This window comes from Myxine glutinosa, chromosome 4, assembly GCF_964187855.1.
Source record: "Myxine glutinosa chromosome 4, kmMyxGlut1.1, whole genome shotgun sequence".
In the NCBI taxonomy this organism is placed as follows: Eukaryota; Metazoa; Chordata; class Myxini; order Myxiniformes; family Myxinidae; genus Myxine; species Myxine glutinosa.
In genome coordinates this window covers 143,446,534-143,472,985 of record NC_136264.1, presented here as the reverse complement: position 1 = coordinate 143,472,985, position 26,452 = coordinate 143,446,534, and the positions used below count along the sequence as shown (strand labels likewise).

The following is a 26,452-nucleotide window of genomic DNA, read 5'->3' as shown; positions in this document are numbered from 1 at the left end:
ACCTTTTGCAGATATAACCACCGAACACACTCGTGGCATTCTTTATAAATAACATAACCACCTTTAGAGGCCATTTTTCCCCGCAAAGCGGGGGTTGGCCTTTTTCGGGAACCGTGGTTGTTGTTGTTTTTTGGTCCCCTTTTTGAAGCAATGTTTTATGGCCGGATGCCCTTCCTGACGCGAACCCTTTTTGCCGCCTTTTAACGACAAACAGGGAATTACCAGTGAACTGGTACTCAATTAGCCGACCTCGGAAGGATGACAGGCTGAGTCAACCCCCCTGGCGTTAATTCAGCGATTGACCGGGATTCGAACCCAGGATCCTTGGATCCTAAGCCGGCACCCTAGCCGCTAGCCCTCTCTACAATGGAAATCAAATATTGTTCGGGAAGTTCTTCCCAACATTGTTGCAGAAGTTCCCACAAATGTGCTGCACTTGTAGGTTGCTTTGCTTTCACTATTCTATCCAGTTCATCCCAAACCAGCTCGATGGGGTTTAAGTCTGGAGACTGTGCTGGCCATTCCATGATTTGAAGCCTACCGTCTTGTTATTTTCCTCGAAGGTAGTTTTGACATAGCCTGGAGGTGTGTTTATGGTCATTATCTTGCTGTAGGATGAACCCCTGACCAACGAGGCGTATACCAGAGGGTATTGCATGGCGCTGCAAAATGCTGTGGTAGCCCTTTTGGTTCAGGGTGCAAGTCACTCTGTGCAAGTCACCGACTCTGGATCCAGCAAAAGAGCCCCAGACCATCACGCTTCCTCCTCCATGTTTGACAGTTGGTGTCACACACTGAGGAACCATCCTTTCGCCTACTCAACGGCATACAAAAACCCTGCGTGATGAACCAAAGATTTCAAATTTTGATTCATCGGTCTATAAGACCTTCTTCCAGTCTTCAGTAGTCCACTGGCGGTGCTTCATGGCCCAGTCAAGCCTCTTTTTCTTATTTTGCTATCTTAGCAATGGCTTTCTTACTGCCACTCGACCTGTCAAACCTGCAGCTCGAAGTCTTCTCTTCACAGTTGAAACTGAGACTTGCTTACTTCGACCAGTGTTCAGCTGTGCTTGAAGCTGTTGTCCTGTGAGCCGCCTATCACGCAAGCTGTTGACTCTCAGAAACTTGTCTTCTGATTCTGTTGTGGCTTTGGGTCTGCCAGACCTCTTCCTGTCAGAGTTTCCTCCAGTTCCCAAGTGCCTTTTGATGGTGTAGGAAACTGTACTCACGGACACCTTGGCTTTCTTTGCAATTTCTCTAAAAGAAAGACCTACACTTTTAAGGGTTATAATGGTGTGTCTGTCTTCCTTTGTTAATTGCCTTTTTCTCGCCATTATGATAGTAATATACTACTTCCTGCAGTGCAATATTGTCCAAATAATACTTCAGAGGGTGTAATAACAGTCTGTTCCAATACTGCTTATATACAGACAGGGGGTTTGTAATCAAGTAATCAGCAGAGGTTGGGGCAACTGTAGGAATTGTTTGCATCAACTTTCAAGGCTTAATTTACTTACATTGCTGCAGAACAGCTGTAAGTTGTTATCCCATTACTTGTTCGCTGAAGAAGGCTTTTTTTTACAATATAACTGTGCAATTTACATTATTTTCCCGTTTTTGCTAACCTAAACTTTTTTTTTTTAACCTCAAGCAGTTTACAAGACCTTTGTACCATTTCAGGTTATTCACTAGACATTAAACTGCGTAAATTTCAACAAAAACTGGAAAAATTGTGTTCAAAAACTTTTGACCGGTCGTGTATATATACATATGAAGTTGGTCAGGAAATTGGAACCATGTCTATTGGGTTCCCCCCCTCCCGCCCCCATCCCTCCCTCCCGCCCCCATCCCTCCCCCTCCTCCCCACCCATCCCCCTCACGATAAGGGTTAAGACTCTGACAAAGCACAGCTCAAGAAATGGACATATACCAGACTGGTAAGGCACAAAGTCTCCTGTAGGACTGTCGCATCACACAAAACAACTTTTCTTGGTCGCATAATAAATACAATGGAGTATGATGGGCAAAACTGTCGGCATGCCAGAGCTCAATGTTAAAGTAGTAAGAGCAAGCACACACACCCAGATAAGGAGAACAACCACAAAAAAGTAGCAATGCCAGAAAAGTGGATCAAAAATAAAAAATAATGGTAAAACTGCATCAATGTTCACATTTGTCTAAAGTCTAATTTAGTCATGATTACAATTGATTTACAATGGTTAAGTAGGTCTGATATGTTACACGTGTGCTACAGTTACATACAGTGCCTATAGAAAGTCTACACCCCCTTTTAAAATCTTCACCTTTTGTTGCCTTATAGCCTGAAATTAAAATGCATTCAATCAGACTTTTCCCACCTTTATTTAAACATCGTAACCCATAACTTCCAAGTGAAAAACAAATTCTACAAATTTCAGAATATTAATTAAAAATACAAAACTAGATTATCTTGGTTGGATAAGTGTCCATCCCCCCTGAGTTAATACTTGGTGGAAGCACCTAAGACAGCAATTACAGCTGTGAGTCTGTTGGGACAGGTCTCGATCAACTTTGCACAACTTGATTGGGCAATATTTTCCCATTCTTCTGTACAAAACTGTTCAAGCTTAGTCAAGTTATGTGGGGAGCGTTGATGGACAAGAACCACCTTTGGAGGCCATTTTTCCCCGCAGAGCAGGGGTTGGCCTTTTTCGGGCAAATTATGCCACAGATTTTCGATTGGATTTAGGTCACGACTGACTGGGCCACTCAAGGACATTTATCTTTTTGTTCCTTAGCCACTCCCATGTAGCATTGGCTGTGTGCTTCGGGTCGTTGTCATGCTGAAAGGTGACCTTCTGTCCCAATTTCAGCTTTCTTGCAGAGGGAAGCAGGTTTTCCTCTAGGATTTTTCTGTATTTTGCTCCATCCATTTTCCCTTCTATCCTTACAAGTGTCCCAGTCTCTGCTGATGAGAAACATCCCCATAACATGATGCTGCCACCACCATGCTTCACAGTAGGGATGGTGTTCTTTGGGTGATGTGCTGTGTTGGGTTTGCGCCAAACATAACGTTTTGCATTTAGGCCAAAAAGTTCCCTCTTGGTTTCGTCAGGCCACAAAACGTTTTGCCACATGGCTTCAGAATATCCGGAGTGGTTTTTACATACCTCAAACGGGACTCAAGATGGGCTTGAGTAATGGCTTCCTTCTTGCCAACCTACTGTGCAGGCCAGACTTGTGGAGTGCTTAGGATATTGTTGTCACATGCACACAGTGACCAGTCTTTGTCATAAAGGCCTGTAGCTCTTTCAAAGTTATCATTAGCCTCTTGGTGGCCTCTCTGATCAGTCTCATCCTTGCTTGGTCATCCAGTTTGGAGGGACGGCCTGATCTAGGCAGGGTCTTGATGGTACCATACGCCTTACACTTCTTAGTGATTGTCTTGACTATGCTCCAACGGATATTTAAGGCCTTGGAAATATTTTTATACCCATCCCCTGATCTGTGACTTTCCACAACTTTATCCCGGAGTTCTTTTGAAAGGTCCTTGGTGCTCATGGTTGAGTCTTTGCTGTGAAATGCACTACCCAGCAGAGGAAACCGACAGAAACAGCTGATTTTATTCCGAAATAATCAATCACTACAATTTAACACAGGTGGAGGCCAATTAATTTGGTGTGTGATTTTGAAGGTGATTGGTTACACCGAAGCTAATTTACAATTGTTATTATAATGGGGGTGGACACTTATCCAACGAAGATATTCTAGTTTTGTGAAGGTGAAAACTTTAAAAGGGGTGTAGACTTTCTAAAGGCACTATGTCTCCCTTAATACCTTTGTGTTTTCTACATTCAGCAATAATGTGGCAAGCTTGAAAAGACATAAAAATTTGTATTTTATCATTCCGTGAACACTTGTATGCAACGACAAAAAATAAAAATGTGCGAGTTAATTCACCACAGTCAAATAAAGTCCTCCTTGCAAATCTGGTTTTCAGAGGAATGGAGTTCCATTTTTGAGAAAGATAGAGCACATCTACCTCATCATTTATTTAGTGAACTCTCAACTTACTATCGGTCTTAAATGTGAAATAAATTTAAACACAAATTTAGAATAAAAGGTTGATGGGTTAGAAGTCAACAATGTCATTTTATAACATTTTTGTTTGTCGTATTTTCCTTTCATTGGACAAATGAAAACGAGGTGAGGAAGAGCCAAATCTGATGCTCAGATTATTACAATAGAGTGGAACTATAGATTATTACAATAGATGTTGCGTAGACGTGGGGACTTTGCTGACAAGCGATGTCCTTGCCAGTCGAACGATGCCAGCTTGCCAGCTGACAAGCGATGACAAGGATGTACAATCCACAATGTCAATAAATTGTATTTTCTGTATTCCATGCATCCTGAAGTATTGTCATTTTGATCATTTCTTCCTAACTATTTTTCTCCTGCAAATCTATTAGTGATGTCATTTGCAAGTAGGCTGCACCCATCCAGATAAAATGTAAATATTTACTGCATGTACAATACATAAATCACAATCACATACTACTACTTTGATGGCCCCGATTATTCCCACTTATTCCCAACAAGGAATGTTTTGGCTTTCATGAACCAACTTGTCAAGCTTGACGTTCGACTGGCAAGAATTTGGCATTTCGCTAGGGTGCCGGATATAACATGCCTACTGTTTGTGAAAGACAAATACCAATAATAAACCAAAAAAAAAGATCATAACCAACAGCCGCTCCTTCTTCATAATACAAGCAAGTGTTCACACCCTTGCCCAACCCCATTCTCCGAGATGAATAATAACCAATTCAAATCTCAATGTGATCCCACCACCAGTAACAATGAACATGCAAAATTGAAGAGGAGATGTATTTATGGGCAATTATACATCTAATCTATGTCTTTGGTGTTCCACCCAAAGATCGGCCCAGTGCTGTCAAAATGAGCTAATGACACGAATTTCACAAGGTGGTTTGCTTTTGCCTTCCTAGCAGTAGTCAGAGCAGGAATTTGCTATTTGTTCAGGGTGCTGGTGATAATTTGCCTGCTCTTCGTGAAACACATACTACTGGGTCCAACATTTCAGCCACACAAAAAAAGAAAATAGAACCTTTAATAGTAAAAGGCAAAAGCTAGAGTTTTAAAAGTTCATATTAACACTTCAGCACCTGCAAAAATTGAAACAATTGGGATTACAATTCAGTCAGAGTTATCAATCGATCGATTACAAAATGGTCTGAAGGTAAATATCGGAAAAAACGAAGGTGATGGCAAGTGGTAAAGCATGTGGTGAGGTGGAAAGAACTGGGAAGTGGCCGTGTGCTGTGTGCAGGAAGGGTGTCGGAGTGAATTCCATTCAATGTACAATGTGCGCTGAGTGGGTTCATCAAAAATGTAGTGGTTTGAGAGGGTCATTAACCAGTGTGGCAGCTACATTCAAGTGTAAGGTGTGCACAGAGGGAGCTGCAAATGGAGGAAATGTTGAGTTGGATCTTGGAGATGGCGTGAAGCTGGAAGGTGTGAAAACATTTTGTTACTGAGGAGACATGCTGAATGGAGAAGGTGGATCAGACTCGGCAACGGTTGCTGGAGTGAGATGTGCATGGAAGAAGTTTCGGGAACTGAGTGGCGTGCTGACGAGGAGGGGAGTGTCGTTGAAGCTGAAGGGAAAGGTGTATGCTGCATGTGTGAGAAGTGTTATGATTTATGGGAGTGAGCCATGGGTAATGAACGTAGAGCAGCAACGAAGGCTGGAAAGGGTGGAAATGCGAATGTTTCGGTGGATGTGTGGAGTATCATTGAGAGAGAGGAAGACAAATGATGAATTGCGAAAGATGATGGGAATATAGCCTGTGATGGATGCTGTGAAGAGAAACAGTTTGAGATGGTTTGGTCATGTGTTGAGGAAGGATGAAAGTGACTGGTTGAGAAGAGTGATGGAAATGAATGTAGAAGGAAGTAGAGGACGGGGAAGACCGAGAAAGATTTGGCTAAAGATGGTCGAAGAAGAAATGCAGGCAAGGGGGTTAACAAGGGGAGATGCAGAAAATAGGGCAAAATGGAGAAGATCGTCATGGGGACTTCAAGGCTAACCCCCGCTCTTGCAGGGAAAATGGCTTTAAAATGCCTGTTGTTGTTCATTACAAAGTTTAGGAAAATTGAAATGCCAGCAAAGTATCACATTTTGATTGAAAACAAAACAGCAGTTCACATTAATCATTCAAACACAGGTGCCGTTATGTTAATATGTCAAGATAATTTGCAGAGTACGCTCATTATGTGGCCTGTAATATTTGAGAAAGTGTTAGGGTTACAACTCGAATGTCTCTTGGGAGTAGGAGGGAAGCTTTTGCAGTTATGACAGGTTGGTGTGAGTTGAGGTCAGGAATGTGGATTGTCGAATAATCAAGGTAACAGGATGACTCACCATTGAAAAGCGTTGTAGTGGAAATACACAATGCCCAATCCATACAGAAACGCAGCATTCTGTAATGAAGATGAAGAGGAAGAGATGGAACAATGCTTTCTAAATACTACAGTGGGTTCAGAAAACTTTGCCTTCGCAACCCATTCTGAGTTAAAGTACAATATTAAATAATAAAAAACATAAATCAAATTAAAGTTTTCACAGCAGAATCAAAATCCTTCAAAACATTTCTCCCACATGCCACCCCTTCCCAAAGTAAATAATTATGTTTTTTGTTTGTCTAAAATTGAAAAATAAAATATAATGGCCATTAACCGACTTGGTGGCGTAATGGTTAGAGCCTCTGCTCTGAGTCCAAGAGGTCGGTGGTTGAAACCCCAGCTGAGTCATACCAAAGAATAAAATTGGTATGTGCTGCTTCCTTGCCTCACACAACATTTTAAAAGATAGAGCATGGACAAACAACCATAGGTTGGCAACAGACTGTTCCGAGAGCAGGGGCCAGGTTTTAAAATGGCTCCAACGACGCCTAGTTGCCAGGCTCACAATCAGAACAGGCCCATAATGACCAAGATGGATCTTTCTTTAACACATTGCTATATGTTTCAATAAAGAATATGTATCAGAATATAATGCTAGTTTTAAACTAGAACAATGTGACTGTGTCGCCAATATGCATAGTCCCACAACGGGTAGATGCCATCACTCTGCATATGTATGGGTAGGGGATAACGTTTGTGAAGTTTCGTGTTGATCGGTTAAGGTTCGTTTTTCTATCCAATATGGCTGCTAAGCCACATGACCGATGACATCATCATTTAACTATATGCAACAGCGCTGTTAGATGATATTTGTAAAATTTCACATCAACAGAGTAAGCAGTTTCAGAGATATAATTATTTAATATTTTCCTCCAATCCAAAATGGCTGCCAAACCATGTGACCTATGTCGTCATAAATTTAATATTTCAATACAAATGGGTCATAGATCATGTGCATGCAATTTCAGATTTTTAGGATAAGGAATTCGATTAAAATATTTTTGGCTGGTGTACCACTTCACCTATGATATCATTATCATGCTTTTGTTCCCCATTGGGAGTACTTGACAATGTGCAAATTTTCAAATTTTTCCATTCAGCGGTTTCCGAGAAATAATTTTTTCATTCTTTGCTTTTAATCAAAGATGGCTGCCATACCACGTGACCTATGACATCACAATTATCATAAAAACATTCTGCATGGGTGTCACTCCTACCCTGAAAGTTTCGTCTCAAACGGACATATGGTTGCTGAGAAAAATGAGGTTTAGCCCGAACGGACATACGGACGGATGGATGGATGTACGGACGAACAGACAACCGAAAACATAATGCCTCTGGCGACAAAAAAATAAAAAATGAAAATTGATAATTTTATGTAGATCAAAAAAACAAACAATCTGCTTCTAGCTTTTGATTGGTGAACAAATTAATTGAATTGTTCAACAAATTAATTAGTGAACAAATAACGGAGGCCGAGGAGAGCTCGGTGGGTGAAGTACCAACCGAGAATGAAGGTGTGGAGGTTGAAAGAGGTGACAGTAAGGGAGGCATTAAAAGAGAGGCTGAGTAGGGTCGAGGATGATGTGGTTGAGCTTGAAAGTAGTTGGATGTCAATGAAAGATAGTCTGTTGGGAGCCGTTGGTGAGGTATGTGGATGGACAAAAGGACCACCGAGGCACTCGGAAACATGGTGGTGGGATGATGAAGTTGGAAAGAGGATTGACGAGAAGAGGAAGAAGTTCAAGGAGTGGCAGAAGGCGAAGGGTATGGGAGCAGAAACAGCAGAGCATGAAAGTTATAAGGCATCCAGGAAGGCTGCAAAGAAGGAAGCAGCAAAGGCGCAGGAGGCATGTAGGAAAATGTTCGGAGAACGCTTGGATTCGGAAGAGGGTCAGAAAGCAGTATTCGGGGTTGCAAAGCAGATAGCGAAAGAGAGGTGTGATGTGATGGGGGTGAGTTGCTTTTTTTTTTTTTTTTTGTATACAAGATCGAGGCTCGTGAAAGAGCGAACATTAATCACACAGAAAGACAAACAGACACACAAAACAAATAACATCGGGAGCGGTAGACAAGATGGGGAGAGAGGGGGAAGGACACAAACACAACATTTGAGAGCAGGGACCGAGAGACATGGAGACATCGAGAGAACTGTGGGAGGGAGAGGGCTTTGGGGGAGAGGCATGGGAAGGGGGGGGGGGGGGTGGGAGAGGTATAAAACATATGGACACTGCCAAGACTTCCAGGAAAGAAGTTGGAATTTCAAACAAGGTGGATCTGGGGTGAATTAGTGGGGGTAGAAAAGATCAAGGTTTTGGATGGGGGAAGATAAGAGATGGTGGTGAACAGCTGTTTTGAAGACCTGGAGGGAGGAGTGTGATTGAAGTGAGTGTGGGAGTTTGTTCCAGAGGCGGGAGAAAAGAGGAATGAAAGAGTGAAGGTGAGCAGAGAGCCGAGATTTCGGCAGTTTAACCATCAGAGGGTGGCTGGCAGATCTTGTGCGACCTGTAGGAATATTTGGGGGACAGAGCACAGAGAGAGCTGGGGGAGCAAGGCCGGAGAGGAGTCGGTAGAAGACAGAAAGACCACCTACCTGCCTGCGGTGAGTGAGTGAAAGGCCCTCAGAGATAGCTTCATCGCGGGAGATTCCAATGATTCTGAAAGCTTTGGATTCAACAGCGTGAAGCCGAGCCAGGTGTGAGGCAGGAGCACCAGCCCATAGGGGAGAACAGTATTCCATTGAGCTGCGGATGAAAGCCTTGTATGTGGTGAGGAGCTCAGGTGTGCCTAGGAAGGACTTCGCACGACGGAGGATGCCCAGTCGGCGACTGGCTTTGGAGGCCAGCTTGGAAATGTGGTTTTCCCAAGAAAGATCATGGCAGATGGTGAGACCCAAAAGCTTGAGCGACAGAACTTCTTGGAGAGGATTGTTGAGAAAGTAGATGGGAGGGTTGTCCAGTCGATCTTTTCGGAGAGACATAGTAAGAGTGTGAGTTTTGTCAGGATTGAAAGACATGTTCCACATGTTTGACCAGTCTGTGATTTTGTCCAGGTCTTCAGAGAGTGAGGAGGCTGCAGACTGCCGATCTGAGGGAAGAGGAATGGAGCGGCAGAGAGTGGAGTCATCAGCAAAGAGATACAGAGGATTTTCCAGAGAGTCGGAGAGATCATTGATAAAGACCAGAAAAAGCACAGGGCCCAGCACACTGCCTTGGGGAACTCCAGCCTGAACGGGAAGGGGAGATGAGAGAAATCCATCATGCTTGAAGGATGAAGTGGGACAAATCGTTGTCGACCCAGATGGAATTAAAGGAAGATGGAAAATATATATGGAAATGCTGTTGAATACAGAGAATGAATGGGATGGCAACATAGAGAGTAACCCAGTTTTAGGACCGGCAGAGAAGATAACTGATAAGGAAGTTGAGGAAGCGATAAAAGCAATGAAGGGTAGAAAAGCGGGAGGGCCGACGGGAGTTGTGGGAGATATGTTGAAGACAGCAGGAAGTTGGGGTGTGAAGAGAATGACAGAGATCTGTAATCTGGTGGTGAAAGAAGGCCGCATTCCAGTGGCTTGGGAACTGAGTACCCTCGCCCCTCCATACAAGAGGAAAAGTGACCCTCTAGAGTGTGGCTCGTACCGAGCGATAAAGTTATTGGAACATGGAATGAAGGTATTGGAAAGGGTGTTGGAGAGGAGGATAAGGAAGAAAGTGAAGATCGACGAAATGCAGTTTGGATTTATGCCAGGAAGAGGCATGACAGACGCGCTTTTCATTGTGAGGCAGTTGCAGGAGAAGTACATGGAGAAGAGGAAGAAGTTGTTTCTTGGGTTTGTTTATCTGGAGAAAGCATTCGATAGGGTTCCACGCAAAGTATTGACATGGGCATTGAGGAAGTTAGGAGTGGAGGAATGGTTGATCAGAGTAGTGATGGCAATGTACAAAAGAGCGCGCACAGCTGTAAGGACGAAGGACGGGAACAGTGGTGAGTTTGAGGTGAAGGTGGGAGTGCATCAGGGGTCGGTACTAAGTCCACTACTATTTGTAGCTGTGATGGAGGTGCTGGCTCAGAACGTAAAGGAGGGTTTACCGTGGGAGTTGTTGTATGCAGATGATCTGGTGTTGATTGCGGAAAGTATGGATGGACTGAAGGAAAAGATTAACAAGTGGAAGGAATGTATGGAGACAAAAGGTCTGAAGGTGAATATCGGAAAGACGAAGGTGATGGCAAGTGGTAAAGCATGTGGTGAAGTGGAAAGAACTGGGAAGTGGCCCTGTGCTGTGTGTAGGAAGGGTATCGGAGTGAACTCCATTCAATGTACAATGTGCGCTGAGTGGGTTCATCAAAAATGTAGTGGTCTGAAAGGGTCATTAACCAGTGTGGCAGCTACATTCAAATGTAAGGTGTGCACAGAGGGTGTGCAGATGGAGGAAATGTTGAGTTGGATCTTGGAGACGGCGTGAAGCTGGAAGGTGTGAAAACATTTTGTTACTGAGGAGACATGCTGAATGGAGAAGGTGGATCAGACTCGGCAACGGTTGCTATAGTGAGATGTGCATGGAAGAAGTTTCAGGAACTGAGTGGCGTGCTGATGATGAGGGGAGTGTCGTTGAAGCTGAAGGGAAAGGTGTATGCTGCATGTGTGAGAAGTGTTATGATTTATGGGAGCGAGACATGGGTAATGAACGTAGAGCAGCAACGAAGGTTGGAAAGGGTGGAAATGCGAATGGTTCGACGGATGTGCGGAGTATCGTTGAGAGAGAGGAAGCTAAATGATGAATTGCGAAAGATGATGGGAATAGAGCCTGTGGTTGATGCTGTGGAGAGGAACAGGTTGAGATGGTTTGGTCATGTGTTGAGGAAGGATGAAAGTGACTGGTTGAGAAGAGTGATGGAAATGAATGTAGAAGGAAGTAGCGGACGGGGAAGACCGAGAAAGACTTGGCTAAAGATGGTGGAAGAAGAAATGCGGGCAAGGGGGTTAACAAGGAGAGATGCAGAAAATAGGGCAAAATGGACAAGATTGTCATGGGGACCGCAAGGCTAACCCCTGCTCTAGTAGGGAAAATGGCCTTTAAAATGCATGTTGTTGTTGTTGTTGTCTCCTCAGTGAAAGACACATGAAAGCCTGCTTGGAGTTTCCAAAAAAGCACCTAAAGGACTCTCAGACTGTGAGAAACAAGATTCTGTGGTCTGATGAAACCAAGATTGAAGTTTGGCTTCCGTCTGGCCACTCTGCCATAAAGCCCAGATCGGTGGAGCGTTGCAGTGATGGTTGTCCTTCTGGAAGTTTCTCCCATCTTTCTCCCATCTTCACAAAGGATCTCTGGAGCTCAGCCAGAGTGACCATCGGGTTCTTGGTCACCTCTCTTACCAAGGCCCTTCTCCCCTGATTGCTCAGTTTGGCCGGGTGGCCAGCTCCAGGAAGAGTCCTGGTTGTTCCAAACTTCTTCCATTTAAGAATTATGGAGGCCACTGTGCTCTTGGGAACCTTCAATGCAGCAGAGATTTTTTGTAGGCTTCCCCAGATCTGTGCCTCGACACAATCCTGTCTCTGAGCTCTGCAGGCAGTTTCTTTGACCTCATGGCTTGGTTTTTGCTCTGATATGCATTGTCAGCTGTGAGACGTTATATGGACAGGTGTGTGCCTTTCCAAATCATGTCCAATCAATTGAATTTACCACAGGTGGACTCCAATCAAGGTGTGAAAACATCTCAAAGATGATCAAGAGAAATGGGAGGCACCTGAGCTAAATTTCAAGTGTCATAGCAAAGGGTATGAATACTTATGTCAATGTGCTATTTCAGTTTTTTCTTTTTAATAAATTTGCAAAACTTTCCAAAAGCCTGTTTTCTCTTTGTCATTATGGGGTATTGAGTGTAAATTGATGAGGGAAAAAATGAATTTAAACGATTTCAGCATAAGGCTGCAACATAACAAAATGTGAAGAAAGTGAATGTATCTGAATGCACTGTGTATATATATATATATATATATATATATATATATATATATATATAGTAGAAAAGTGTGTGTGTATGTATATATATATATATACATACACACATACATATTTATGTGTGTGTGTGTGTGTGTGTGTGTGTGTGTGTGTGTGTGTGTGTGTTTGTTTGTTTATTTATATATGCTTCAAAAACAAAAAAAACTACAGAACCAAATCAAACCTACTTTTTCCTGTTGCCCAAGGGTACCCCAAGTGTTGTTTCTATCTGGGTTAGCATAAGACCATATTTCTCTCTATGTAAATGTATGTTGTATAGCACCACCCAGTGGTAGCCGGTATTACAAATCATCTTGTATAAAGAAAGTTTAAACCACTTAACGGCATACATTATGGTGATGTTGAAATCTGAGGGACAATAATTCAAAATTTTCTAATTGTTTAATCTCACTCATTTTAAGTGGAGGTTCAAACCAAAGCAACCAATGCTGAGCTTCACAGCAAAGCGGACGTGATTTTTTGCTCGCTCCATATACAGATGTAAGCAGCAAGTATAGTTGATGAAGGTGATGTTAGCTATTTATATTTCAATAGCAATGAAAAGGTCAGATATGCCTTCAATAATGCGTTAGTATTTTAAACAGCACATATTCAGATAAGTAATGTAATAATCATTCTGACTGATGAAAACCGATGAAAAAAGTTTGAACAACTTCACAATATGTGACTTCACAAACTTCACAATATGTATTCCAGTGATTAAATCTGAGCGAGAATAATTAAAAATTTTCAAAATGTTTAATTGCACTCATTTTAAACAGAGGTTGAAACCATTGCATCCAACACGGATCTTCACAGCAAAGCGAGTGATTAAAGGATGGCTGATGAAGATGGGTGGCAGGGTGGCCTCGAGGTAAGCACACTCACCTATAAGCCGACTAGCCTAATTTTGAATCTCGGCCCAGCTATAAACCATCATCCCACGCCTTCATGGGCAAAGTGTGTGCCATTATTAAACTAGGCTTCCCGTCTGCTCGCATTAGTTGGTTGGCGTTAAGGATCCCACGGTGTCCTTCGCGAAGAGTAGAAGAGCTATCACCAGCAAGCTGGCCAAATTCCAAATTCCTGTCCTAACCATAGTCGAATCTCAGGCCTGAACAGCCAGTTCATGAAAGACTTGAGACAAGCTTCCCTTGGCAAACCCCACAATAACATGTGAATAATTGTGGCCATTAAAGAACAACTAGAACGGCAATCAGTAGAGAGCATACCTCCGCCAGGTGAACAGTTTACGTTTTCTATCCCAGAGTCGACCAGAAAATCACAATACAGAATCACATTTAATCAAAATCATCCATCCACAACTTTTTGAGATATCCTGCTTTGTATCGTTTTTGGCCCCATCTCCCAATGGTGAAAAATCCCTTTAAAAATTCTACTAGCCGGATCCCGATCTGGATCTTCACCAAAATTGAATCAATTCTTCCTTGTCACACACAACCTGTCCACCAAGTTTCGTCCAAATCCGTCCATAACTTTTTGAGATATCCTGCTATATGTGGGTTTTAGCCCAATCACTCAATGGTGAAGAATGACTTAAAAATTAAATAATTCTCATATCCGAATCCACATTCAGGTCTTCACCAAAATCGAATCGATTCGCCCTTGTCACACACACACACACAACATCTCCACCAAGTTTCGACCAAATCCATCCACAACCTTTTGAGATATCCTGCTATGTATAGTTTTGGGCCCTATCTCGCAATGTTGAAGAATCACTTAAAAAATTATACTAGCCAGATCCAAATCCGGATCTTCACCAAAATCTAATAATTTCGTCCTTGTCACATATGCTACATCTCAGCCAAATTTCGTCCGAATCCATCCACAACTTTTTGAGATATCTTGTTCACAAACGAACAAACGGACAAACAGACAGACAGGAGTGAAAACATAACCTCCAACCACCTTTGGTGGCGGAGGTAATAAAGTTGGCTGACAAAGGTGATGTTAGCCGATTTCAAGCACATGGAAGATGACCTCAGGCAAATGATAGGGCGAATAGAGCAGAATGTTTGTGAAGTACATGTTGTCTTTTGATTAAAAGTCAGCAAAGCAACGGGTAAAAATGCCGAGTTTTATATAAATTTCGGCATAAGAGGCCACGACCATGTAACATTCAGATTTTCTTGGCTGTTGAGCCATATTTGTGAACAGAAACCTTTCCTAGGCATTAGGTTCTTTGAATTTCCGACTGGGATAGACAGGGCAAGACTGACCAATACGATGCTGACCAATACATTTCTTGGGTCGTCTGCTGGTGTAAGCTGTTTCTGCCAAAATATATGTATATGTATAAATATATATATAATATTTTCCTCACATTTCTCTTTCACAAATGATGGGACATAATAATTAGAGCCTCAACCCCTCAACTCGCTCCATACCTCACTCCTTTTACTCAATGAACCAAAACACAGGAGGAGCGAATAAGATGACGTCTGATAGGTCAGTTATTTTACAATAAATACATGTTCTTATCATCACGTCTTGCTATCTTGCAGGGCCAATTAGCGTTGAAGAAAACCTCAATATGGCTTTCCGCTCTCAAAATTATCACCTGAAAAGTGCACTTAAGTTTGAGTTTACACAATTGTTGTTTCGTATGCAGCCTGTGGCTGCTGGGTGCATCATGTTTTCTGGAAGCGCAGCTCTGCTTCTGATACAGTGTCCCTGTTACCGGTAGCAGGTACTCATTTTGCCGACCTCGGCAGGATGACAGGCTGCGTCAACCCACATGCAGTGATGTTTAACGGCACAAGAGGGGCTCAAACTCAAGACCTTAGCATTTTAAGCCAGCCACATTAACAATTAAGCCAACACCAAGCTTAGTTTACACAGTGAAATGTGTTTATGCACTACAAATGGAGGTAGTGTTTCTCCCAAAGATAAACGGCCCCTTTTGTGTTTCAGTTTATCAACTCAAAATGGTGCTGGGCCTGGTGTTGGGCCCCCTAAACCCTGGTGTTGGGCTAGCGGCTAGGGTGCCAGCTTAGGATCCTATGATCCTGGGTTCGAATCCTGGTCGATCGCTGAATTAACGCCAGGGGGGTTGACTCAGCCTGTCATCCTTCCGAGGTCGGCTAATTGAGTACCAGTTCACTGGTAATTCCCTGTTTGTCGTTAAAGGCGGCAAAAAGGGTTGGCGTCAGGAAGGGCATCCGGCCGTAAAACATTGCTTCAAAAAGGGGACCAAAAAACAACAACAACCACGGTTCCCGGAAAAGGCCAACCCCTGCTTTGCAGGGAAAAATGGCCTCTAAAGGTGGTTAGAACTCAACATTTTGAAAGCCTGCTACACGGTTTGATTATTTTCACAAAGTTCATTGTCTGCATGTAATGTGCGAACAATAAAGTTGGTGGATTTTTTTTTGTAATTTACCAAGCTAATTTATTAATTTTTCCATTCTTTTTTTTTTTTTTTGTGTACAACATCGAGGCTCGTGTAAGAGCTAACATTAATGACAAAAAAAAAAACGGTCACATAAGACGAACTAAAGGAAGCGGCAGACAAGATGGTGAGAGAGGGGGGAGCACACGAGCACAACATTTGAGAGCAGGGATATCGGGATACATTCAGATACAATTTCAGATTTGCAAAATGGTTGTTTCAAGTGGCTTAATAAAGAGGCAGAAAACAAATTGGATATTTTGATGCCTTTTTATTACACTCACAGTAACCTCCAGTCTCTTTGTATCCAATACAGTTCCACAAAATCAGGGAAAATTCAATTCAAAATCTCTACTGGGGGTTGCCCTAAGGGTAACTAGATTTTCCCCAAATTTAATGAGCCCTGAGCACATGCATAAGTGTATGAGCTTACCGAGTCATCGCTGTTTGCTATAGAGTTCAAGTGGCCTCTAACATTAATATTTTGCTCCTTTGGATAACATGGAAAACAGATGAACACATGCTCCTATGGATAACATTAGTGCAGCAATTTTATGGTTCATCTCCAAGAATAACAAGCATTCTGAGTATTGCGCTGCAATACATGTCCCCTACCGGCAGTCTGTCGTCCGGAAAACACCGGAAGGGGACTAAAAAGCCCGCAAGGTCGCTCCGTGGAGCAGCCTGCACGTATTGCACTGTGTGGATTATATAATTACCAACTCACGGTCTGAGGTAACTCGGCTAAACATTATCCAATTTGCACCAAATAAAGTTTATGAATGGTTGCACAGACCCCTACTTCTCACTAAAAGTGGAAACAGAATGTAAATTGGAGTTAAAACAAGGAATATTAACAGCTTTGACTTACCGCACTCCAAATTATAGTCCGGAAAACTGTTGGGGAAATTACCAAAGTTCAAAGTGCCATAACTTTGTCAAAAATGATCGAAACGTCGTGAGGTTCGAACTTGTTCTGTAACTTATCATGAGGAAACCATGTACCAAGTTTGAAAATATTAGCATTAAGAGTTTAGAAAAAAAAGTCCGGAAAACTGTTCTTTGCGTGACGGACTGACAGACCGACGGACTGTCGGACTGACGGACGGACACACGGACGGACGGCGTGCAAACCTATAGTCCCCTCCGGTGTACACCGGTAGGGGACTAATAAAGCGAGCATGATGAAAGGAGCAATGAAGATTGGGCATAGTTAGGAGGCCTGAAGATGCAAAATAAAGAGTGTATATAAACAATTTAAAAAATAAAATGCAATAACAAAAATGGAACTTGCAAACACATAGCACCCTCTCATGGGTAAAGGTATATCACATCACATTAAACACCAACAAAGCAACTACAATCAGATTGTGACAAAAAAAACAACATATCTAATATTCTAAATGAAAAGGTGCCAAAGTTATCTGGTCACCCCCTGGCCAAGATAGAAATGATCAAGTTCCAAAACCATCACCTTGTGCGTCTCGAGGTGAAACCCAGCTACTGAGGGATACACAACAAGCTCCTGTGTCCACCCAGTCCAGGTGTAACCTAAACATAGGCTCGCAAATCCTGCAGGAGACCGTTGGAAGCCTGGTACTCCCAACGCACCACGAAAACCTCTGCGAGGAAGATCGCTTGGTGAAATGACCGAAGATCAATGTGCCTGCAGAGATGCGGCTGCACAAAAGAGTGTCCAACTCCTTGTAAGCTTTCACCACAGATCGAGATCAGACAGCCACCAGGTTGTTTCTGCATATGCAGAATGCCGATAGGCCTCACACTCCACGAGGATCGTCATCAAGATATCCAAATGCTCATCTGGCTGTTCTCATTGCCGACGAGGCCCACCACATGTGAATGAAGCAGAGAATTGGCTATGACAAAGGGAGTCCCATAAGGACTCCCCCTTTGGCTCACAGCCTCTTCTCCGTCTGGCCAATTAAAAGCTGGGGGATTGATCATCCAGGTCGGGAGATCCAACAGGGTAACCAGCCTCCCCCAAAAGGCCTCACAGAGGTCAAGTAGGAGAAGGTGATCGCCGAAGTCAGATCAGCTGATAACATCAGTCAGGGCCCCCCACGATTACCCTTACCCTGAAGTAAACCTGCCAGTGCTGGGTCTCACTTCCTTGAATACAATACCAATAAATAGCACCGCAAAGTGGGCGTAACCCCTCAGCCCATGCATGGTGGAAACCAACTTCAATATGGCTGCCATGGCGGCCATATTGAAAATCGCAGCGCGCCCATTTTTGAACGGAACCTTCCTCTACTCAACCCCAACACACACTGCAAAAATGGATTTAATCTGACAAGCTGTTCTGCTTGAAATTGACGGAAACCAATTTCAAGATGGGTGCCGTGGCGGCCATATTGAAAATCGCAGCGCACCCATTTTCGAAAGGGTTTTCGAAATTTTCGAAACACGCTGTCTTCGACCGACTCCTCTCCGGCCTGGCTCCCCCAGCTCTCTCTGTGCTCTGTCCCTCCAATATTCCTTCAGGTCGCACAAGATCTGCCTGCAACCCTCTTATGGATAAACTGCCAAAATCTAGGCTCTCTGCTCACCTTCACTCTTTCATTCCCCTTTTCTCCTGCCTCTGGAACAAACTCCCCCACTCCCTTCAATCCCACTCCTCCCTCCAGGTCTTTAAAACAGCTGTTCACCACCATCTCTTATCTTCCTTCCCCCATCCAAAACCTTGATCTTTTCTACCCCCGGTAATTCACCCCAGAGTCCTTGCAGTGTTCATGTTTTATACGTCTCCCACCTCCCCCCAAGTCCTCCCCATGTCCCTGCTCTCAAATGTTGTGTTTGTGTCCTTCCCCCTCTCTCCCCATCTTGTCTGCCGCTCCCCTTGTTTTTTGTGTTTTGTGTGTCGGTTTGACTTTTTGTGTGATTAATGTTAGCTCTTTCACGAGCCTCGATCTTGTATACAAAAAAAAAAAAAAAAAAAAAAAAAACGGACAAGCCGCCCTGCTCGAAGTTGACGGAAACCAATTTCAAGATGGCTACCGTGGCGGCCATATTGAAAATCGCAGCGCGCCCATTTTCGAAAGGAACCTTCCTCTACCCAGCCCCAACACACTGCAAAAATGAATTTAATCGGACAAGCCATTCTGCTCGAAATTGACGGAAACCAATTTCAGGATGGCTGCCGTGGCAGCCATATTGAAAATCGCAGCGCGCCTATTTTCGAAAGGAACCTTCCTCTACCCAGCCCCAACACACTGCAAAAATGGATTTAATTGGACAAGTAGTCAGGTTCACTATGTCAATAAATTATATTTCGTTCAAAATCATGGTAGATTAGCAAACCTATACATTTTTGGAAAGGTTATAGCATAAGGAAACTAAAAATCAATGTTTACATTTGGAGAGATACCTGTATGGCGGCCATTTTGGATTTTCAAAATGGCCACTGTAAAATACATATTTTGTTCTATTTCTGCCTCTAATTACCCAAAAAACTTTTTAAAATATACTAAACCTATATTTTCAGGGACAAGGAATCCAATGAAAGTATCAAATTAGTGCTATGGGGAATGGTAAGACACGAATCAAAGGTTTTGAATTGCAAAATACTGTCTTTATATTCGCGATAAGTTGCATAATCAAATACATGTTATCATTTTGTACAGGCAGTTAATACCATCAAAATGTGTCACAATAATTCATATCACCAAACATACACAGGCAGTCAGCAAAATCATATATACACATGCAGTCAGTATAACTTCACATCTACACAGGCAGTCAATGACAAAATAGACACAGGCAGTCAATGGCATCAAACATACACGATTACAGAATATGCCATTTAGAGTTCGTCATCACTGTCCTGTGTGTCGTATCCGACAATATAGTCCGCATCGTTTTCACAGTCCGTTCCACACAAGCAAAGGTCGGTCAAATTGATTGGCAAATCGAATTGGTCGAATGGTCGATCGAATCGAATCGAATCGATCGAATTGGTCGAATGGTCGATCGAAGCGATTGGTCGAATTGGTCGAAATTGGCAAATGTAAACATTGATTTTCTGATTTTCCATGTAATAACGTTTCCAAAAATGTATAGGTTTGCTAATCTACCATGATTTTGAACGAAAAAACATAGTGAACCTGACTAAAGCCGTTCTCCTTGAAATTGACGGAAACCAAAAGTCGACGGATGCCCGGACGACGCCCGTGACGACAATACCCCTTAGCCCAATTTGGGCTGAGGGGTGAAAACAGGGGAGGACTAATGATAGAATCAGATGTAGAAAGAACTTTTTGTACTTGATATGAATTTTTACTGGCCTTCCAAGTGACGTACAAATGCTAAACTCCCCACCTCCTCCCCCCTTCCCCTCCCACCCCCCCCCCCCCCCCACCCCCCAAGTCATCTGACTAAAATGGGCAACAATTTTTTTTAAGTTAGAGAAAGACAACTTGATAAAGGAAATTTTTTGAATAAGCAAAATAAACAAGATAAAGGTTAGCAATTGACGATTGTAATGGGATAGTACTTTTATCCATCATGGTTTGCCATGATACTTAAGTCAATGTTCAGGCCTTCATAGATTTTTTTTCTTTAATTTCTATGGGTGAGGCCTCATTTTAAGACTTTTCAAGTTGAAACATAAATTCCCTTCTGCATTTAACATGCAAGATGAGATCTTCCTCATCATGTTGATTTCTCACATTTATATGGATTTATCTGTGTACAAAGCGAGTCACACAATATATTTTCAATGACCAAGTGAAAAGCACTTCCTCATTCCCTTAAGGAGGTTATGACCTATATACAGCACCCTGTGATGTCCCTTATGTTATATGCCGCAGGTTCTTGTTTCTGCTGTACAATATGTGCGAATCCACTATTCACCGAAAGCTGACAGAGGTGCAATGGAGGTGCATCACAGGGTGCCGTTTCTCTTGGTTGCTGCTCCATGTGGCTGTCTTCTCCACTCTCCTACATCTTTTCAATATGCCTTACACCATTATCAATATTTAACCTCCACTGCAGGTTGTCTTAATCTACCTCATGTCCCCACAAGCTCCCCAGCCCTCCACACTCTTACAAGGTGCTCTCACCTATCTGGATACAATCTCCTTGTGGAAGATGAAAAAAAGTGACAATGCTTGCAGCAAATTTGCAAAATGTAAGCATGAATCAAAATCCAATTGATATTCTCTCCTTCAGGTCCCCAAGCGATTAAAATTTTGCACGAAAATAACTAACATTTATTTAGATGGGGAAGGTGGGAGGCAGATGAAATTCCTCATAAACAAGTGACATTACAAACTCAAACTTAAGAGCTCGGGAATTTAGCTTTCTACAGAATTAAAATAAATATCATGTTATTAAGAATAAGATGCTTAATTCCCCTTTATCTACAAAGGTCATCACAAAAGTTTCCTGCCCTCCCCCTTTACCAAAAGGCCATAATATCACGTTTCTGTAAAAAGCTACGGGTTCCCTTAGAACCGTGGTTCCCAACCTGGGGGCCATGGTGTATTTCTCGGTGGGCCATGGGGTAATTTGAACCATACTAAAAATTAAATATTGTTTTGTTTTTGTTTTTATATTGATTTGACTTTGATGTTGTTTTGTTTTTTTCCTATTGCAGATTTGACGTTATGGCTTCTGGGAGTAAAAAAAAAGAAAGTATCTTGACGAATAGATAAAGCTTGGATTCACATCCATTACCATGTCTGGCCAAGAGAAACCACAAAGTGTGCTGTGTCACAAGGTTTTGAGTACTGAATCCATGAGGCCATCCAAGTTGAAGTTGCACCTCGAGACGAATCACGCACAACATGCAAAGCAGGATCCCGAATTTTTCAAGCGCCATGAAAGAAATTTAAAGCGACAGAAGTTGGATGAGGGAGGAGCTTTTCAACAACAAAATGTAGTAACTGTCCAGGCTTCTTATGAAGTTTATCTTGAAATTGCAAAGAAGAAAAAACCCCACTCGATTGGGGAGACACTCATCAAGCCTTGCACCCTCCTCATTGTCGAAAGGGTTCTCGGCAAGGCAGAGGCTCACAAAGTTGAACAGGTGTCTTTATCGAATAACACAGTGCAGCGTCGTATCCGTGACATGTCGGAAGATGTGAAACAACAGATCATCAATGAGATTAAGGCGGCGCCTTTCGGCTCATTTTCTTTTCAACTTGATGAATCGACCGATGTTAGTTCCTGCTCCCAGCTACTGGCATTCGTTCGCTATGTCAAGGGAGATGATATCAAGGAAGAATTCTTGTTCTGCAGTGTCCTGGAAACAACGACAAAAGCTAACGACATCATGGAAAAATGAAGTTGTTCTTCGATGCGGGAGGAATTCAGTGGGAGAATGTATGCGGTGTCTGTACTGACAGTGCTCCTGCCATGCTTGGTTCCAAATCCGGATTCCAAGCAAAAGTGAAGATGCTGGCACCACAAGCGAAAGTAACCCACTGTATGATTCATCGTTACGCCCTGGCTTGTAAGACTCTCTCTCTCTCATTGAAGAAAGTTCTTGAAGTCGTAATCAAGATTGTTAACTACATCAAGGCAGGGGCTCTCAACACCCGAATGTTCAAGGAGCTGTACAAAGACATGAATGCGGAACATGAAACGTTGCTGTACTATACTGCTGTACGCTGGCTTTCGAAAGGGAATGTTCTGAACCGCGTCTTTGAACTTCGCGCGGAAGTCAAACATTTCTTGAATCTTCAAGGGAAACATGACCTCCTGCAGCATTACGAAGAAGAATTGTGGAACGAACGACCTGCTTATCTTGCTGACATTTTCGAGCAGCAGAACCAGCTGAACCTCAAGCTCCAAGGAAGAGCGACTAATATTATTATTTTCCACGATCATCTCAGAGGATTTGTTGCCAAGCTCCAAAACTGGCACAGGAAAGTGAACACAGGAAACATTGCTATGTTCGAAAGAATGTCTGAATTGCAAGACAGCATGGGAAAAGAGTTTGATCCCGTACTGAAAAATGACATTCTTGAGCATCTGCAGTCACTGGAGCTAGAATTTCATAAGTATTTTCCTGATTTAGATGACAATGAGGCAAAAATTGTGAGGAATCCTTTTTCCGTCAACGTTTGCGTGGCGAGCATGCCGGAGGCAATGCAAGATGAATTCCTGGATCTCCGAAACGATTCATTTGCCAAAGACACATTCGAAGAGAAGAGCTTGACGGAGTTTTGGGTGGGAATGGGTCGCTACCCTAATATCAGCCAGATAGCTATCCGGGTGCTTCTGCCATCCTCGTCTACCTATCTCTGCGAAGCGGGGTTTTCCACGCTGTTGAATATCAAATCAAAACAGCGTAATCGGCTCCACGTGGAAGATGACCTCCGCTGTGCCCTGACTGACTCAACCACGGATACCCCAAGTGGTAGCTAAAATGCAATTTCAGCCATCCCACTGAGTTTTTAATTCACTTTTACGGTGCATGCACCGTGTCCCTAATTTTGATTACCTGAGTTGTTGTCGAATTGAGTTTCTTTTTGTGAGATTATAACACACTGCGTTAAATACAGACACAACGGAGGTTTTTAGTTTTTACATATTCTTGACTTGGAACCTTTTCATACTGTTTTCTTGTGTGACTTCTATTTTATGCTGTCCATAGTGTTGCTACTGATAATATTAAAATCTCATATCAAACATGCATCATTTGAGCAACATTGCTTTGTTTGCTTCTTCCAAAAACGATGTAGTTGGGAGCCAGTAAGGAACAGAAAAAAACTATGGAACTAAATGTTCATGTTGGCTACTTGGAATTCCTCATTTTCTGTGTAATAATTTACCAATTGTCATACAAACAAAATAGCCAAATAAAGGAAAAAACACCTCTCAGAATGCACCACAGAGCATCTAGAAATCTTTTTTTTCTGGGGGGAATGCCCCCAGATCCCCCTAGCCTGCTTACACGCGCTCCGCCGCTCGAACCTCGCGAAAGGGAGGGGGGTGCCAAGGGGGCCATAACACAAAAAAGGTTGGGAACCCCTGCCTTAGAAGGAACATAGCACAGGGGGACATTAGGCCCATCAAAACCTGCACTATTATAACCAACTTATGGTTGTTGTCCATGCTCTATCCTTTTTTTACATGCTAAGGCTCAAGCAAGGAAGCAGCACATACTATTTAAAAAAGTCTTTGGTATGACTCAGCAGGGATTTAAGTCGGGGTTTGAAATGCCAATCTTCCAGACTTAGAAAGGACGCTCTGACCATTATGCCACCCAGTTTGACTGGCAAAACTTCCCATCTCCGTAAACACTTCTTCTAGTACAATTATGTTGAGAGATAGGTTTCATTCGCCCAGGGCTGAAAAATGAATATGAAAAATTAACAGAGATTGGGTAGACCTTTCAGAAAACTTGGAATTGGCATTGTAATCCATGAAATGTTGCAACACGATTGTGCTTTACAATTCAAGAACTTCCTCGCAAAAACAAATCAAAGTAAACTTTACATCACTTTGGCAATGAAGCTTTTGGAAGAGGTGGTGGGGGTTAGGGGCATGTAAATAAGGGTGGTAACAAAGCAAGGACCACTGTCTCAACAAGGAAATTTTAAATTTTGTGCAGATTGAACAGACGAGCTCATGTGAACATCTGAACAACACTTTTGTCAGGAAAAAGGGAACTCCTTGAAACGGCGCCATTAAAAGATGGAATGATACACATGAACAAGAATTTGTTCAGTGAAGTGAAAGAGGTTGACTTTGCCAATAAAGAACTAGCAGGTGCCCATGGAAATTCCTCGTAATGTGAAATGTGCCTTGAACAATATTGTGCAAGAAATAGTTACTTTATTAAACCAACACTTTAAACCCCAAGTCCTCAACACCCCCGCTCTCCTCCCCCCAAAGCCTCAACACCCTCTCCTAACTCTGTCCCCTCTCTGCCACACCCCCATCCGTCCGTTCGTCACTCCGTCCCAAAACTACTCCCCCAGTTTTATGGCAAGCCCCACTAAACTTTCTGTGCACCTTTTGGGATCCCAGGGGGTGTCCTAAGGTGGGTGGGAGGTTTCATAAATTTCATAAATTTCTAAATTATGATTTTGACTTTACACCCAACTGCTCCCTATCCGCATGTAAACACAGTCACGGGTTCGGCATTTGCAGTTTCGCCATTTTCTGCATATGGAAACATTCGCTGGTTTGATAATATCTCGATACAATTGTGATTTTGAGTTTACACCCGAACAACGCCGCTTTTATCCATCCTCAGGTGGGTGGGAGGTTTCATAAATTTCTCAAAACAATTATGAGTTTGAGTTTCGACATGTACGAAGTGTTACGTATCCGCCCTTGCTCGCCGGCAGATTAGTTTGTATTGGTTATCATGTTAGAGCGGCATTCAAATATTCGTTTACCTCACAAATGTTTGTAACATTGTATGTTATATTAATGGTATCGTATTAATTTGTGATTGGAATTATGCTGTTTGGAATAAAAATATAGAGATTGAGCTTAAAGGAGAATGAGGAAATGATGTGATAAAATGCTCTCCGGCAGTTTCATCTGTAGTGGTTATCACGTTAGAACGGCATTTCTATTTGTGGAAGAGATCAAGCTTTGTCGCCGATCAGAATGGAAGGCTACAACGTTTATTCAGTTTCGACATTCACCGAATGTGGAAATATTCACTGTTTCCGCATTATCTGTATCTGTATATAGACTTTTCCGTCAAGATCACACGACAGTCACTTGAGACTTTTTGCTCTTTCTCTTGCAACAACCAATTTCCTTCATCATGGCATCCCCTCCCAAGCCAACACCATCACCAACCAAGCATCATTGATATCAGCTTCACCATCATCATTAAAGGTACATTGATTTTACATAGAACTACTTCCACAGATTTGGGGCCAGCCCCATCAAATTTTCTGTGCAACCTTTGTGGGTCCCTGCACGTGTCCGAAAGTGTGGGAGGGGCGGAGGGGTTTCCCTAAAATTCCTCAAAACTTCTTTTTTTGTACTCCCACCCTTGCGTAGTACGGGTACCTCACTTGTTTACTTGCGTAGTACGGGTTTAAAACTGCCATTTTCCTGGATAAGGATGAATCTTCTCCTGATCAATACAACAGCTCTGACCTTTTGGAGCCCTGAGAGTGTGACTCAAACCCTAACGTTCTCCATTCAATCATCAATCTGAACCAGCAGGCAAATGTCCTCTAAACTTGGGTTTATTTCAAAAGTAAAACACAAAACCCTGACAGGGTATAGCACACAGAGCAACTCGAAGCGGTCTATTCTTTTTTTCCACCTCCCCTCTATATATTTGAAGAGGGAGAACATTCATGAAGCACCCCCCCCCCCCCCCAACCCCTCATTTCTCCTCATCTGCAAACTGCCCATTCTGGCTAGAAGATTCTCTATCCAGAGGAAACCAGAAATCTCTCACACCCTGGCTTTCTTTCAACACAGGTCAAAGACTAACTTCAACATTACTGTTACTTTGCTTTTACACAAATACATTTTTAGAATAAACATCTCACCTCAAAACACAATATATATATATATATATATATATATATATATATATATATATATATATATATATATA

At 42.6% G+C, this 26,452-nt stretch overlaps 2 protein-coding genes across 7 annotated transcripts in view; one reads left to right on the top strand and one right to left on the bottom strand.

The window, feature by feature from the left end:
• The window catches only part of LOC137425327 (zinc finger BED domain-containing protein 5-like), a 45,567-nt gene extending 22,017 nt beyond the window's left edge, over positions 1-23,550 (top strand). For 2 of the 3 annotated variants that reach the window (XR_013623214.1, XR_010984099.2), the window contains one exon: positions 11,582-12,331. Coding sequence is in view for 1 of the 3 variants with exons in the window: in XM_078776556.1 (XP_078632682.1) it covers positions 22,189-23,277 (1,089 nt within the window). In the remaining 2 variants the exon portion in view is untranslated. Of the gene's footprint in view, positions 1-11,581; positions 12,332-13,252; positions 13,345-20,714 lie in introns of those variants that run through there. The other variant, XM_078776556.1, reaches the window with a different exon arrangement.
• Positions 1-26,452, bottom strand: part of LOC137425326 (lysine-specific demethylase 6A) — a 286,024-nt gene that overhangs the window by 245,530 nt on the left and 14,042 nt on the right. For all 4 annotated transcript variants that reach the window (XR_010984098.2, XM_078776555.1, XM_068113641.2 and 1 more), the window contains one exon: positions 6,428-6,486. Coding sequence is in view for 3 of the 4 variants with exons in the window: in XM_078776555.1 (XP_078632681.1) it covers positions 6,428-6,486 (59 nt within the window). In the remaining variant the exon portion in view is untranslated. The remainder of the gene's footprint in view (positions 1-6,427; positions 6,487-26,452) is intronic.